The 16,098-nt window shown below is 46.1% G+C and overlaps 1 protein-coding gene across 6 annotated transcripts in view; it reads left to right on the top strand.

The window, feature by feature from the left end:
• The first annotated feature begins 5,331 nt into the window (after positions 1-5,331).
• RAB11FIP3 (RAB11 family interacting protein 3) overlaps positions 5,332-16,098 on the top strand; it is a 67,265-nt gene continuing 56,498 nt past the window's right edge. For 2 of the 6 annotated variants that reach the window (XM_081965904.1, XM_081965903.1), the window contains exon 1: positions 5,386-6,963. In XM_081965904.1, coding sequence (XP_081822030.1) covers positions 6,073-6,963 — 891 coding nt within the window. In that variant the 5' untranslated portion in view covers positions 5,386-6,072. Of the gene's footprint in view, positions 6,964-16,098 lie in introns of all 6 variants that reach the window. The other 4 variants (XM_081965901.1, XM_081965902.1, XM_081965905.1 and 1 more) reach the window with 4 other exon arrangements.

Raw genomic sequence — 16,098 nt, 5'->3', positions numbered from 1 at the left:
GCAAACAGCCTGTTTCAGTTTCAGCACAGCCTGATTAGCACAAGCAGCTGATTGTCGGTTGGATCGGCCTCCCGACCATCAGCTGTTTCAGGCTGCAGGGATTGCCGTTGCCAATTGCTTCTTCCGCGCGTCTCATTTTTGGCCTCCGTGCGCCCTGTTTTCCGCCCATTCTGATCCCTACCGCCCGGAAAGGGTAGAAAATGGGGCGCGCAGAGGCCAAAATGGGATGCAGAGGCCGAAAATGGGGCACGGGGAGGCGGCAATAGACTAGGGCAATCCCTGTAGCCTGAAACAGCTGATCGTTGGAGGCCCGACAATTTAATTTAATTTAATTTAATTTAATGCTTCTAGACCGCCCCCTCTCCCGAAAGGGACTCGGGGCGGTGTACAGTTACAATCACAGCTAATCAGGCTGTGTTGAAGCTGAAACAGGGAGGGAGTGGGGGGAGAGAGAGAGATGGGGGGGGGGCTTCTTAACTTTTTCCATCTGCTTTTTTGCATCTTCCAAAACAGAACTAAATGCCTGTATTTTTCCCTTGGAATTGTCCGTTAGTCTACATCCACTGCATTCTTTCATGTTGAATTTTAAGCTCCAGAAGGTTGCTTTCTGATTTGCCGCCGCCTTTGATGCCCAAATATAATCGGTAACGTGTCCAGCTCTTAATGACAACTGACATGTTTTTTTATACCGTGGCCCTTTCTCGCCCAATCCTCGCCTGTCTCATGCAGTTAATTCATCCCTTTTTAATTTGCTTTGTAATAGACTCGACGTCCTATCCTATGTGTGGAGCTGGGCAAGATTTTGGCTGCACGCTAAATTAAGAACCAGTGAACGATCCCCGAGGGACGTAAGACACAACACCTTCAGAGTCCAAAATACAATGTGATTCAGTGCTAACAACAGGGTGGGTGGTTTTTTCCCCCCCCCTCCGTCTTAAACATTTCTAAAATAAGAAAAAGAGGCCACTGCATGATAAAACAAATCTCAGGTTAAACCTACTGCATAGGTAGTCCTCGGTTTACGACCTCAAAGTTTATGTTGCTGAGCAAGACGTTAAATGAGTTTTGCCCCATTTTATGACCTTTTTTGGGCCACGGTCTTTAAATGAATCGCTGAAGTTCAATTGGAAACACGGTTGTTAAATGAATCTGGCTGCCCTCTTCACTTTGCTAGCCAAGAGTGTCGCAAAAGGCGGTCACATGTCCCAGGGACACTGCCACCGTCATAAGTACATGCCAGTTGCCAATTTCTGATCACATGGTCTGGGGCCATGCTGCAATGGTTGTTAAGTGTAAAAAAGGGTCATAAATTGCTTTTTCTCAGTAACTTTGGCCACTAAACAAACGGTTGTAAGTCAAGGAATAACCTGTAGTCATATATTAAATTCAGAACCAAGTTCAGACATAGGGCTTAAGCCAGTGCTGGCTAATCTTTTTGTCGTTGTGTGCACAGGCCCACAATGCAATGCGCATACAACATTCCCCCCCCCGGTGTATCCCGTCCCCTGCACATGCATGTGTGATGCCCCCTCTCTCCCCCCACGCATGCATGCGCACACATCTCCTGCATGTGTCCCACCCATGCGCATGCGTAGCAGAGACCCGAAAATCAGCTGACCAGTGTATGCATGTGCGGTGGAGCTTAGCTGGGGCGACCCACAGGGCTCCCCATGCCATCTGGGGTACTTGTGCCATAGGTTCACCATCATGGGCTTAAGCCATTGTTGGTTACTTGACCTTCCCTTAGCATGTTGCTTGGTTCCACCACTGAGATCCTAATCATGGTTTTTAAAACCATGGTTTAATCCAGGTCCCAACCTTTACTGCTCGGGGTGGAGATGCTTTGGGGAGTTAGAATTATTTCTTCAATTGTCGAACAGCGTTGCTTGTCCTAGAGAAACTAATTACACGCACCGCTGGAGGTTATTTGTATTGGCCGAATTCAGTTTTAATTAAGTCGCGATGAGATTAAATGTAGCTTTTGTCACGGCTGCCGTCAGCCGTTTGGGATATGTCACTCTGGGCCCGTCGTTAGATGAGGTTCAGCAAAAATTCAGCATTTCTTTCGTAGTCATAGCAGCGATGGAACAAAAGGGGAAGATAGAATTTGGCTAGAGAACAAATGAGCCAAGCCTTGTTGGATTAAATGCCTTTAAAATAAAATAGATACATGCCTGAACAAGCACGAACAACGGCGATGTAAACCCTCCAGATTTAGAGGCAGTATATCCCTGAATAGAAGGCTCAGCTCTGGGTTGGCAGTTTTGGAAATTAAAGATTAGAAGATGTACAACTGGGCACGTTTAAAAAGATAACAGAAGCGTTCATACTTTTCACAGCAAGACAATTCATCTCTAATATATCGCCTTGTGTAATCTGTATAACAATATTATAATAACAATGTTATAATATTGGGTAGTTCATGACTTACAATTGGAATTGAGTCCAGAATTGTGATCATAAATCAAGGTGTCACACAACCAGATTCGAAAGTATGACCACTTTTTACCACGGTCGTTAAGTGGATGTGGCCGTTAAGCGAATCCATTTTCTCAATTGGGGTTTTTATGCCAGGAACCGGAAGTAAACATCAGAAATCAGTAAAAAAATGTGTTCCATGACCAAGTGACGTTGCAAACAGCCATACATGTAAACCAAGCACCCAAAATGCAATTGTGTGAGTGCAGGAAAATATTTGGCTGTCATAATTCTGAAACCTGTCATAAATCGAGAACCCCCTGTACAGCAGAAAATAAGAAGCCCATAGTTTCTTAGATCCAAAGATCAAATGAGATTTGTTGTGGCCCGCCAGTGGAGTTGGCAGCAGATTTGAACATTGAGGAGGTTGGGGAGGAACCTGGGCCAGTCCTGGAGTCTGGGGAAGGCTCTGATGAGGGCTCTGTGTCGGAGGCAGAGAGGGGGCCAGGGCCGTCTGACAGTTATCAGCTGCCTTCAGAGTCAGACATCAGTGAGGCGGACGAACAGCTGGAGCCAGTTCCCAGTGTGCGCATGCACAGAGTTGCCAGCCGAAGGGAACAGCTAAAGAACAGGGGTTGACTTGGGTGTAAGGCCACAGATGGACGATGAATGGCCCCTCCCAGAGGAAAGAAAAGAGGAGCGAAAGGGGAGTGGAGTTTGCAGGAGAACATTAGTTCGCTTCATTGGTTCGTGACTCTCCGAGACTTCTTGCCAAGTTCTGCAGAGATCGGCCAGGCAGCTCTCCAAGCCAGATAAGGACTGTGACTGTAAATCCTCCCTTGAAAGACTTTGCTGGATGTGAATGAGCAGAATTCACAGTATATTAATAAAAGGGGTTTTTTGTCAGGACAAGGAGTTTGCTTCAGGCTCTTGGGAAGCCTAAGTCAGAACAGGATTGTTGTGTTATAGATCACACATATTAGTGTACTGGGGAGTAAGGTTATGTTGCCAATCCATGGAAAACCCATCTCTCATTTTGTGTTCAGGGCCGAGAGGCAGCTTTGAGATTTGAAACCGGAGCTACTGGCCCTTTAAATCAAGCTTCCCCCACACATGCGCAATGGAGCTGAGCATGGAGTCGGAATACTGACTCAAGCGTCTCCTTGCTTGCAAGCGAGTCTGCCAGTGGCGGTGACCGAAAACAAAAATGCAATAAATCTTATGGTTCACCAGAGGTGACCTTCCAGACAATTAGCACAGCCGGTTGAGTTTGTGAACTTTTTGCTTCCCCAAATGAGGTTTTGGGGATACCATAGAGATGCCACATCTTGATCAGGCCACAGAGGTTGCCCATGATAAGAGAGACAGGAAATGATGTGGTCTTTTAGAAAGCAATTTTCTGGATCACCTTGGGTCCCCAAATGTTTGCACTTTGCAACTTCTTGTTTTGCAAAAAAAAAAAAACCACTTCAAAAATAGCAAACAAAAATAAAAGCAATATAGTATCACAAGCAAAAAAACACACACACACACAACACATACAAGTTGCTATGTGTATCCTTGTGACTATGTTTAAACTAAAACTTTTTTAAAAATATTCTGCAGCCACACCGTGCTAGGATTTATCAAATTAACTTTGATGGCGGGGTGAGCAAACACACCGTTGTTAAATTATCCAGCAATAGCCCTTTATATTTGGTTAAAAGGTGTCAGTTTTTGTTTTTTGTTTTCATTTTTTTTTATTTTTAAACATAAAAGACAACATTAAAAAAATTTCATCCATTACATACAGCATGTCGTTTGGTTACAAGTGTGTTTGCATCCATATTTTCGATTACATATACAATCACAGTTTTTCCATTCAATATAACCCAAAACCTCACTTTCATTGTGCAGCATATGTTCACTTACGATTAATATTTCTTTTTTTTTTCAAATAAGCTTAATTCTCTTACATTCTTGATTGTCTGCTTAACAACAACGTACCTTTATGCAATCATTGTCTCATTTTAAATATTTTTACAGTATAAAAGAATTTACCAAGTGTTTATGTTTATATATCTTTCACTGCTTTCAACAGGATATCTTTATAAGTATGCACTATAGGTGTCAGCTTTTGTGAACTGCAGATCGCTTCATCAACATTCAATCCACTGAGCTTCTGCAGGCGTGATGAAGAGAGCTGTGGTTCAGGAACGTTGACAACATTCATTTCTGATCTAGTCAGAAATTGGAAAAGGTGCTACCAAACTTCTGATTATAATCATTATGTTACAAGTTCCAGGCGTTTGGTCTGAATTTGGCATGTTTATCAACATTATTACTATTATTACAGGTAGTCCTCGGCTTACGATCATAATCGAGCCCAAAATTCATGTTACAAAGCGAGACAGATGTTAAGTGAGTTTTCCCTCATTTTACGACCTTGCTTGTTCAGTGAATCAGTGCAGTTGTTAATAAACACGCTTGTTCAGTGGCCTCCCCGTTGAGTTTGCTGGCCAGGTTGTCACAAAATGATCCCAGGGCACTGCAGCGGTCATAAATACGAGTCCGTTGCCAAACTGTCCCAATTTTGATGAGGTGAACTTGTGAGGATGCTGTAACAGTTGTTAAGTGTGGAAAACGGTCCTAAGTCTCTTTGTTCCGTGCCGTTGCAACTCTGAACGGTCACTAAACGAACTCTTGCAAGTCGAGGACTCCCTGCCTTCACAGGAGCTGAAAAAAAAGGACCCCCAATTTGATGCACCCCCCCCCCCCCGCCAGCGGGCAGAGTTTTTCCCCCTAAGCCGGGCAAGCCGCCGACCCCCGCCCGCTGTCAGACGGCGGGGCTGCCTCGGGGTCTCCCGAGGGCATCCTCCTGGCCGCCGCCTTTCCCAGCCCCTCCCCGCCGGCTCCTGCCCAGCCTCGCGGGGGAGGGAGGGGAGGGAAGCGGGCGCAGAAAGCCGACCCTCCTCCGCCGGGGAGGAGCTGGCAGCGCCGCCGGCAAGGCCGAGCCCAGCTCCAGCCACTCTTCCTCCCGGCAACCGGCTCGCGGGAAGCAGAAGCAGCAGCAGCCGCCTCTACCACCTCCGCTCCGCCCGGCGCCTTTGCAGCAAGCGGGGCTGGGAAGACCCCCGCCGGGTAGGGCTCGCCAGCCAAGCCCCTCGGCTCGGATCCCGGCCTTTGCCTTGCAAGCAGCCCCTCCAGCTGCTGCAGCTGCTACTTGCGCGCGCGGGGGGGGGAGTGTTTCTCCAGCGCCGGGGCTGCTTCTTTTGGGGTGGGGGTCCCCCCCTTTTTTTTGCAAATCTCCCCCTTTTTGCATCCTTTCCTCCCCTCCCCTCTTTTTCCTCCCTTCCTCCCCCCGGCCGGGAGAAGCGGTGCGCGCTCCCGCTTTGCGCGCCCCGGAGCAGCAGCTGCCAGAGATGCGAAGGGCGAGGAGCTGATGGAGGCGCCCCGGCTGCGCCCCCAAAAAGAGCGGCGAAGGCGGCGGAGGAGGAGAAGGCGAAGGCGGCGGCGCGGGGAGCCGGTGGGGCCGTTCCTCGGAGGGCCTGCTTGGAGGGGCCCTCCCCGCTCAGACGCCCCCGCTGGGGGAGAAAGAGGAGGAGGAGGAGGAAGAGGAGGGAGGGGCCTGGAAACACGCGACCCTCGCCCGCTTGGCCCCCTTCCCCGACGGCCATGGAGCGCCGGAGCCTGGCCGAGCCGGGCAGCCCGACGTCGCGGGAGCCGTGGCTGAGTCCGGAGCCCCTGCTGGGCGAGGGTCTCCTCCGGCGGCCCCCGACCCCGCCGCCTCTGCCCGGCCCGCAGCTGCAGATGTTTCGCTCGCCCGGGAGCCCCGTCGGGAGAAGCTGCCCCAGCACTGCCGCCGTCCCCGTTGTGATGCTGCCGGACGCGGCGGCTCCGAGCCTGGAGCAGGTGCTGCGCGGGATGGCCGAGCGGGGTCCCCGCCGAGCATCCTCCTCCTCCTCCTCCTCTTCTTCCCTCGGAGGCTGCCTGCACGGGCCGGCCGAGCCAGAGGGGCCAATCAGCCGCGGGGAAAGCCACTCAGGTGCGGGAGATCGCCTGCAAGAGGCCGTGGGGCCCATCCTGGACCCGGAGGAAAGTGCTGAGGGTGAGCCCTGGAGCTGTTCAGCGGAGCCTCCCCTTGCTCCGGATTTACGACTGGAGGCGGGAACTACGTTGGACGCAGAAGAGCCTTTCTGCCCCATTTCGGAGCTGGGTCTCTTCCTGGATCTCACAGCCCCTCCGGAAGAGGAATCCTACAGCCCTGGGCTCTTTCTGGATTGCCCCTGGACGGACGAGATGAACCACGCGGACTCTCCCACGGGCCGGGGTCCCCCTTTGTTAAGGCCTTTAGCAGCCACCCCCCCATTGCTCCCTCCTCTCCCATCGTCCAACGCTCCCCGCTTACCTTTGGGGCAGGCCCAACACCTGGAGGAAGAGCTACCTGGCTTTTTGGAAGACGCCCCCCAGCTCCGAACGGTCTTCCAAGCCCTGGATCAGGACGATGATGGATTTGTACGGATAGAGGAGTTTGTGCAGTTTGCCACCGTCTACGGAGCAGAGCAGGTAAACTGGGGTTTATTTGGGTTTTGTGCTTAACGGTGTCTCCTTTTCCAACCTTTGCTGAGAAATTGGGGCCTGTCGGTCTTATTTATCCAGAAGAGGATGCCTTATGCAGGCTTGGTCCATGAAGAGAAGTCCTCAGCATTGGATTGGAGAATTATCAACCAACTAAACAATAGTTGCTAGACTTTGGTTTACAGGCATGGTGGCTGAAGTGGTTGCAATTCTGGCTAATGGCTGTGCCTGGTCTGTTTAGGATTTATTTGGCTAGCAGGGAGTCAAATTACAGATATAAGGCTTGTGTTGTTTTAGTGCTGTTACACCAGTGCTGTTTCATACACCTTTGGGATAACAAATTTTGCCAGGCCCTAATAAGAAACTTTGGGTTTCCATAGGCCAGGAATTTTTTTCAGGACTACGAATAGGGAAATCATTCATATTTCCTGCTCTTCACATCTGCAGGTTGGAAAGGATGCAGCCTTGCAAATGTTTGGGGGTTTGATCATCTGTGTGTAAACTGGTACACGGTTTGAATAAACAATGTTGAGAAGCAAATACATTTAAAGGGCCCAAACTCGGAGATTAGTAACATCATCATAGAATTGACCCAAAGGAGATCAAATTTAATATCCCGGTTCAAGTTAGTTAGGTTTGTCTTAATTCATTTGGTGAAGCAAGAACCAGTTAATGTGGCACTTCAGTTTTTTTTTGGGGGGGGGGTGTTGGTTTAGTCTAAGTCAGTGGTTCCCAATGTGGGGCCCATGCTCCACAGGGGGGGGGGCAATTTGATTTTTAATGAGGGCAATTTGAACCTTGTTTAAGGTTCCTCAACGTGAGTAAAGTTCACATTTTGAGTAAAATAAGAATTATGTGTCACAGGGTGGGGGCATCAGGATATTAAAGGTGCTTAGATGGGGCATGGCCAAAAAAAGGTAGGTGAATCCAGCTGTGGTCTGTTGTTAATTATGATTTATAGCTTACCAAACTGTAGGGATGCACCTCCTTTCGTGGTTTATTCTCTAAACTGGGGTGTCTAACCTTGGCCAACTTTTTAAGACTGGGGAATTCTGGGAATTGAAGTCCACAAGTCTTAAAGTTTGTGAAGGTTGGACACCCCTGCTCTAAACTACAACTAAACAAACCATTCCTTGATTCACTGCGTAAACCAGGTCACTGTAAAACATTAGGCCTAATTCCCATTTTCCAAGGTTATATAGCCTAGATCCCAGTGTCTTTCAACCTTGGCCCACATTGGGAATTCTGGGAGTTGAAGTCTACATATCTTCAAGTTTCTAAGGTTGGGAAACTTGACCTAGATGATATTAAAAAAAAAGAGGAAGGGATTTCGGGGGCTGTGGGGAATAAGCCTAGAATGGTTCCACTTGTGAGTCACTTAATTTGCATTTGCTACAAGGAAAACTGTTTCTCTCTCTCTCTCTTAAGGTAGAAGCTTTTTTTTAAACTGCTAAGCTTAATTTGATGCCTCTGCCTAGTGGTGTGTCATTGTGCAGGTGTGATGAGTGAGGTTGGTCCATGTGATAATTCTAGAAATGCTTCCTAATGTTGCTAAGCCAATTGTGCTCCAGGGATCACAATAAAAACCCATGATGTGCAGATTAGGATAAAGCTGATCATTTTATAAGCAAGGAGCTGCTCTGTTTGTGAAAAGCTGCCTTCCCCAATTAGCTGCCTTCCAAACTTGGCCAACTTTTAAGACTTGTGGACTTCAGCTCCCAGGATTCTAAGCAGCAGTCAGGCTGGCTAGGGAATTCTGGAAATCGAAGCCATTTACTGTATCTGCAATGAGAGAAGGTTGGAGGAAGACTTAGTTTAGGATGGGAAATTTTGGATCCTAGGGTTGAAGAAAGCCCTTAGCTGAATTTCAAAAGTTTGCTTCAAACTACTGGGAAGAGTAATATATTCCATATTGTAGGTAATATATTTAAGAGCAATGCATATAATGTATCTGAATACTTGGAGCAGGGAAGTGAAGTAGGAGAGACAGAGAGATATTGATTTCACATCTCCTGCTTTTCAGCCTTGACAACTCCAGATGCCTTGACTTCAACTCCCCGCATTCTCAAAACTGTCTAATCTGACCAGGGAATTTGGGGAAACAGAATCTACATATTTCCAAGTGGAGAACATCTTGTACTAATCCACAATCCCCTTTGCTTGGATTTGATTTAGTATTTTGCAAATTTGGCCATTGTTGTTTGCAAGTTGCATATTAAGCTAAGGAAGAGTGTGAATCTCGCCGCTCTTTGAAGTCCAACCTCACAGGGTTGCTGGTTTCCTGGATTAAAAGGGAGGAAGAAGAGGTTGAATCTTGTATATTCCACGAAGTAATAGAATAAGCCTGAAACAGAACGCAGTAATTTTTTTTTTTTGATTATGGAGCCTACAATCCAATTTTTCTTTTAGGATCACTTTTTAAATCTGCACCTGGAGTTGGAACAAAAGTTACATACAGCAGTCCCTAAATGGTGTCAGATTAGATTCTTCTGGAAGCAATTTGAGATCTATAAACATTTAATTTAAATTAAGAGGGACACGGTGGCTCAGTGGCTAAGATGCTGAGCTTGTAGATCAGAACATTGGCGGTTCGAATCTCTAGCGTCGCGTAACGGAGTGAGTTCCCATGACTTGTCCCAGCTTCTGCCAACCTAGCAGATCGAAAGCACGTAAAAAATGCAAGTAGAACAATAGGAACCACCTTTGGTGGGAAGGGAACAGGGCTCCATGCGCCCTCGACGTTTAGTCATGTCGGCCACATGACCAGGGAGACGTCTTTGGACAGCGCTGGCTCTTTGGCTTTGAAACGGAGATGAGCATCGCCCCCTAGAGTTGGGAACAACTAGCACATATGTGCGAGGGGAACCTTTACTTTTACCTTTAATAGACTAAGCCTGAGACAGAACGCAGTAATTTTTTTTTTATTATAAAGCATATAATCCAATTTTTCTTTTAGAATCCCTTTTTAAATCTGCACCTGAAGTTGGAACATTAAAAGTTACAGGCACTTAAGAGGTGTCAGATTAGATTCTTCTGGAAGCAATTTGAGATCCATAAACATTTAATGAATTGCTTGCTTGTCTGAATTTCTCCCTGCAACTTTTTCCTGTTGTGCCTTTCCATTAGTAGTTTTCTCCAGAGAATCATTGTGATGAATTGGTACAGCTTTAGTGTATTTCATCACTCATCAAGTCAAATCCCATCCATCACATGAACTAATTGTGTTCCTGTTGTATGACTTATGTATCGGCGTGAGGTGTAGGGCACTGCAGCTCATTCTCACTATTTCCCCACTGAGCAAGGGTGCTGAATTCAGTGGGCTAGAAAGTTCTCTGGGAATCTTCCTGCGAATGAAGAAGTTGCTCTCATTTTACACGCTGGATCAAGTATGCTGTTACGTACTTGTTGAGGAATAGAACAATACTGAACTCTTTATAGCAACAGCGCTTCAATACCATACCATACAATACAATAGCAGAGTTGGAAGGGACCTTGGAGGTCTTCTAGTCCAACCCCCTGCCCAGGCAGGAAACTCTATACAGTTTCAGACAAATAGCTATCCAACATCTTCTTAAAGACTTCCAGTGTTGGGGCATTCACAACTTCTGGAGGCAAGCTGTTCCACTGATTAATTGTTCTCACTGTCAGGAAGTTTCTCCTCAGTTCTAAGTTGCTTCTCTCCTTGATTAGTTTCCATCCATTGCTTCTTGTTCTGCTCTCAGGTGCTTTGGAGACTAGTTGACTCCCTCTTCTTTGTGGCAATCCCTGAGATATTGGAACACTGCTATCATGTCTCCCCTACTCCTTCTTTTCATTAAACATTAGATATACCCAGTTCCTGCAACCGTTCTTCATATGTTTTGGTCTCCAATCCCCTAATCATCTTTGTTGCTCTTCTCTGCACTCTTTCCAGAGTCTCCACATCTTTTTTACATCGTGGCAACCAAAACTGGATGCAGTATTCCAAGTGTGGCCTTACTAAAGCATTATAAAGTGGTATTAACCCTTCACGTGATCTTGATTCTATCCCTCTGTTGATGCAGCCTAGAACTGTGTTGGCTTTTTTGGCAGCTGCTGCACACGGCTGGCTCCTATTTAAATGGTTGTCCACTAGGACTCCAAGATCCCCTTCACAGTTACTACTGTTGAGCAAGGTACCACCTATACTGTCCCTGTGCATTCTGTTTTTCCTGCCTAATTGTAGAACCTTGTTGAACCCTGTTGAGGTACTTGTCTTAAGACTGACTTTTCAGTGGAATTTAGTACAGTAAAAGGATATGTGAAATAAAGAAGCATAACATAATAGACGGTGCTCGGCTTGCAACCACAATTGGGATGAGAATTTCAGTTGCTAAGCAAGGCAGTTATTAAATGAATTGTGCCCAATTTGAACTGGGTGATGAAGCTGGCAATTGTGCTTGTTTTGTACACTGTAGCTAAAACACACGTGCAAAGTGTGAAACTAGCCAGTGAAACTAGCATCTTTGCTGGGTTCACACATTGCATTAAACCAAGGAGTTTTGTACTTGGGCTGATTAAATAAGCATGTTGCACCCATCTCCAACCGACCAAAGATGACCAAAGATGAGCTTAAAGACGGATCCCAGTCTGAATTTTTGGTAGTAATTTGTCAGAAATGATCATTGCTCTGAGAACAGGCCAGTTTCTTAAATTAGCTATAGCTGGCTTTTGCACTTGCTTGTAATTGTTCCTCTGAACTCCCAAGCAACCTGGATTTCTTTGAATTATTTATGCTGTTCCTTCTCTCTTCTTCTGTTTCACTGACATTCATTATCTTTCCTGAGGTTTAATTTGAGGAAAAGAGCTGCAGGCTGCAGTGCATGTTTTAATCACACACGTGTCTCCCTGTTACGTCATCTACTATCTGTCCTGAAATAATTCCTTCATGCTCTGCTTTTTTTTTTACATCCAGCAATTTTTTCCCCTCAGTCTCTTCTGGATTTTTAATTTCTGGATTGATTTATAAAGCTTCCCACCTTACAGAAGTGACTTGTGGGCAACTTTAAATAGATAGAAACCAAGACGATAGGTTATATACAATACAATACAATAGCAGAGTTGGAAAGGACCTTGGAGGTCTTCTAGTCCAACCCCCTGCCTAGGCAGGAAACCCTATACCGTTTCAGACAAATGGCTATCCAACATCTTCTTAAAGACTTCCAGTGTTGGAGCATTCACAACTTCTGGAGGCAACTTCTGTTCCACTGATGAATTGTTCTCACTGTCAGGAAGTTTCTCCTTAGTTCTAAGTTGCTTCTCTCCTTGATTAGTTTCCACCCATTGCTTCTTGTCCTGCCCTCAGGTGCTTTGGGGAATAGCTTGACTCCCTCTTCTTTGTGACAACCCCTGAGATATTGGAAGACTGCAAGGAATATAAATCCTTCTATCCCCCCCCCCCCATCCTGTCAGAGCTGAAGAAGCTTCTTGGATGAGAAGCGAAACATCTTCAAAAGAAAAAACAAGGAAGTCCAGTTGCCTCTTGAAAAAAGCACTTTTAGGACTTGGTTTCAAACGGAGATCTGATTTAAAGGTTCTCAATCCAAAAATCAGGAGGCTTGAGGTTGAGGCAGATTTGGTGGGGGAGAGAAAGGACCACGTATAGGTTTGGCCTCGATTTAGCTAATACAAATGAGGCCACCATTTCGGTTGTTAAGTGAGCTATTTGTCAGATGGATTTTGCCCCCTTTTGCAACCTTTCTTGCCGCCGCGGTTAAGTGAATCGCTGCAATTGGTAAATAACACCGTTTTTAAGTGAATTGATTTTGCTTGTCAAAAAGTCACCCAAGGGGATCCCCTGACCTTGGGATACGGCAACAGTCATAAGTATGAAGCGGTTGCCAACATCTGAATTTTGATCACATGATCACGGGGATTGCTACAAAGGTCGTAAGTGTGAAAAGACGGTCATAAGTCTCCTTTTTCAGTGCTGTTGTGACTTGGAATGATCGCTTCAAATCAGGGGTGTCCAAACTTGGCAACTTTAAGACTTGTGGACTTCAACTCCCAGAATTCCCCAGCCAGCAGTCCAGTTGCCACTTGGGGAAAAAAAAAATAGCACCTCTGGGACAATCGTGACCTGGATGACGGAGAATCTCCGTGGACATTTGAAATGGAGGTGGCCAGGAGAACGCACAGACCTTAAGTGTGCATTTTGGGGAAGAAGACCTGAATCTGAGGCCAATTCTATTTGTGGGTTTTGACTTCATCCCAGCACGGTATCTTGCCCAGATGCAGTCTGGAGCATCTCTATTAGTGATGGCTAACCTTTTCCGGACCGAGTATGCAAAGTTTGTATATGCAAATGCGTGTGCACCCCCAAATGCAATGCACGCATGCCCCCCAAAGTGCATGTTCCCAGCACTCCCATACATGCGTGTGCGGCCCCTGTGCATGTGCCTTGCCCCCCCGGTGCATGCACTCACCCACCACATGCGCCCCCACATGCACGGCAGAGACCCGACGACCAGCTGTCCACCAGCAAGCGCGTGTGCATGCGTGGTGGAGCTGAACGAAGGCAACGTCTCACGTGCCCACAGAGAGGGCACTGCATGCCACAGTTTCGCCATCATGGGTCTATATCAGAGGTGGCATTCAGCCAGTTAAGACAGGTTCTGGAGAACCCGGAGAATTTTGAGTAGTTCCGAGAACCGGCAAATAGGCTGGCCACGCCCCTGCTGCCTCCCAGCCTCCCAGCTGATCTTCTTTTGTTGCCCTGTACAGGAGAACGGAGTTGGAAAGCAGGTTAGGGGAGGGAATGAGGATTTTGCAGTATCCTTCCCCTGCCACGCTCACAAAGCACCGCCCACAGAACTGGTAGTAAAAATGTTTGAATCCCACCATTGGTCTACATCGAGAGTCCACGCTTGATTTTTTTTTCCAGCGATCCCCACCCCCACGCACCCCTTCCCACTGCTACGTCTGCCTTTGCAAACTCAAGGCATGAAAAACAGATCAGATGAAGAGAAAAAAAGAGCCACCAATGAGAGGAATGTGTTCATGCGTGGTTTATTTTGCTTATATTTTTTTTTCTCAAAAGAAATAATGGCGATCTGTCTTCCTGGCACGGAAGAAACGGGTTTTGTTTGCAGGGCACACGAAAGACGGGGAGGAGGGGAGGAAGTTCAGGGCAGGATCCGTATCGGCTCGGAGGTTTTGGGCAGCCTAGCCAAGAAAGGTTGGGTGTGCCCCTACTTGGCCTCCAGCTTCCTTGGATTGAGGCTGCCCATAAATGGAGCCGCAGATTCCAGAATAACGAGTTTTGCCGTGAAACCCAAATCTACTTGAAGGCAACTTCCTGCTCAGGGATCCTGACTGTAGGTACACTATATTGCCCAAAGTATTCGCTCACAACTGATTTTTGATTATGTGGATGGGTGAGCGAATACTTTGGGCGATATAGTTTACCTTTCTGAGTTCTGGCCTGATCTGGCCAGGCTTTAGGAGAGGATGGACCCTGACAATTTGTGTTTTTTCCTAATAGGGGGTGTCTTTTTTTTAATAATAAAGAATGAAGAGAAGGAAAAAGGGGGGAAAGGATAAAAAAATTATAAGTTAAGAAAAATTATACATAGGGATGAAGGGGCCCGCCTAGAAATCAGGCAACTGTGAGTTCTAGTACCTCTTAAGGCATGAAGCTGATTGGGTGACTTCAGACCAATCCTTCCCTTCCCACTTTTTATCTTCCTTTCCTGTCCTTCCCTTCCTTTCCCTTCCTACTTTTTTATCTTCCTCTCCTGTCCTTCCCTTTCCCTTCCTTTCCTTTCCTCCTCCTCTTCCCCTTTTCTTTTTCTTTCTTTTCTTTTCTTTTCAGATGCCTCTAGCTTCCTATAACTAAGGTTTTTGGGCTACTTAGCATTTGAAACCTAAGATTTGAATTTCTTTTTCCACTTTTGATTCTTTTCAGCGTGGCAACTACGGAAATTATTAGCTTCGTTCCGTTCAATGGAAACTGAGGCCGTATCTTAGAGAGTTTTAAAATGCTCGTGATTGTTGGAAAGACTTCTTTGCCCTCCAAATTAGTCATACCTAATTTACGCTGCACTGAAACCAACAAGCCAATCTATTCATGCCTTTAATGTGATATTTCATGCAAATTCTGTCTACGGGAATTGTTCCTGAGGAGGAAAATAAACCCCAACAAGGATTTCACTTACGTTAAACTTAATATTAAATCTCCTTGCTCACCACTCTTCAAATTACCTTTAGTTAGTAATTAAAAGGAAAATAAAGTACCTAATTGGACCTCTACATATGGAAGATAGTATGTAATTTTCTCTTGATCCACATTGGTATTGACTAAGTAATGATCTCCAAACTTTTCTCATCACAGTTGCTTGTCCATAAAAATATTTTTAAGCATGCATCCTCAATGTATCTATATTTATAAATTACATCCATGTAGTGCTATATTATAAGATATACACTCCAAATATAAAGTTTTCTATAGTCTATATATTAAGAATGAAATAGGAATAGGGATGGGATGGGAAGGGAAGGGAAAGAAAAGGAAAGGATAGGATGCTGGAAGGGACCTTGGAGGTCTTCTAGTCCAACCCCCTGCTTAGGCAGGAAACCCTATACCGTTTCAGACAAATGATTATCCAATCTCTTCTTAAAAACTTCCACTGTTGGAGCATTTACAACTCCTGGAGGCAAGTTGTTCCACTGATTAACTATTCTGTCAGGAAATTTCTCCTTAATTCTAAATTGCTTCTCTCCTTGGTTAGTTTCCACCCATTGCTTCTTGTCCTGCCTTCAGGTGCTTTGGAGAATAGTTTGACTCCCTCTTCTCTGGGGCAACCCTTGAGATATTGGAAGACTGCTATCATGTCTCCCCTAGTCCTCCTTTTCATTAAACAGTACTAGGGTTAGGTTATGTGCAATGGTTGCAGGTCGGAGGACTGGTCTTAAGTCACTGTTTTCAGCGTCACTGTAACGTCAAAGAGTTCCTGAGCAACTAGTTGCACAGACTACCTGTATAAATGTATTAATAAACTGGAATTTCAGCATTTTGTGGGGTGTTTCTTTCCTGACTTAGCCTACCTGGAACGGCTTGACCCCACATCTGACCCACAGACCTGCTGACGTGATCTCTTTCAGATC

The sequence above is a fragment of the Natrix helvetica genome (genome assembly GCF_964273705.1).
Source record: "Natrix helvetica genome assembly, chromosome: 13".
In the NCBI taxonomy this organism is placed as follows: Eukaryota; Metazoa; Chordata; class Lepidosauria; order Squamata; family Natricidae; genus Natrix; species Natrix helvetica.
The sequence above is the reverse complement of the archived record's forward strand: the minus strand, read 5'-3'. Positions and strand labels throughout refer to the sequence as shown.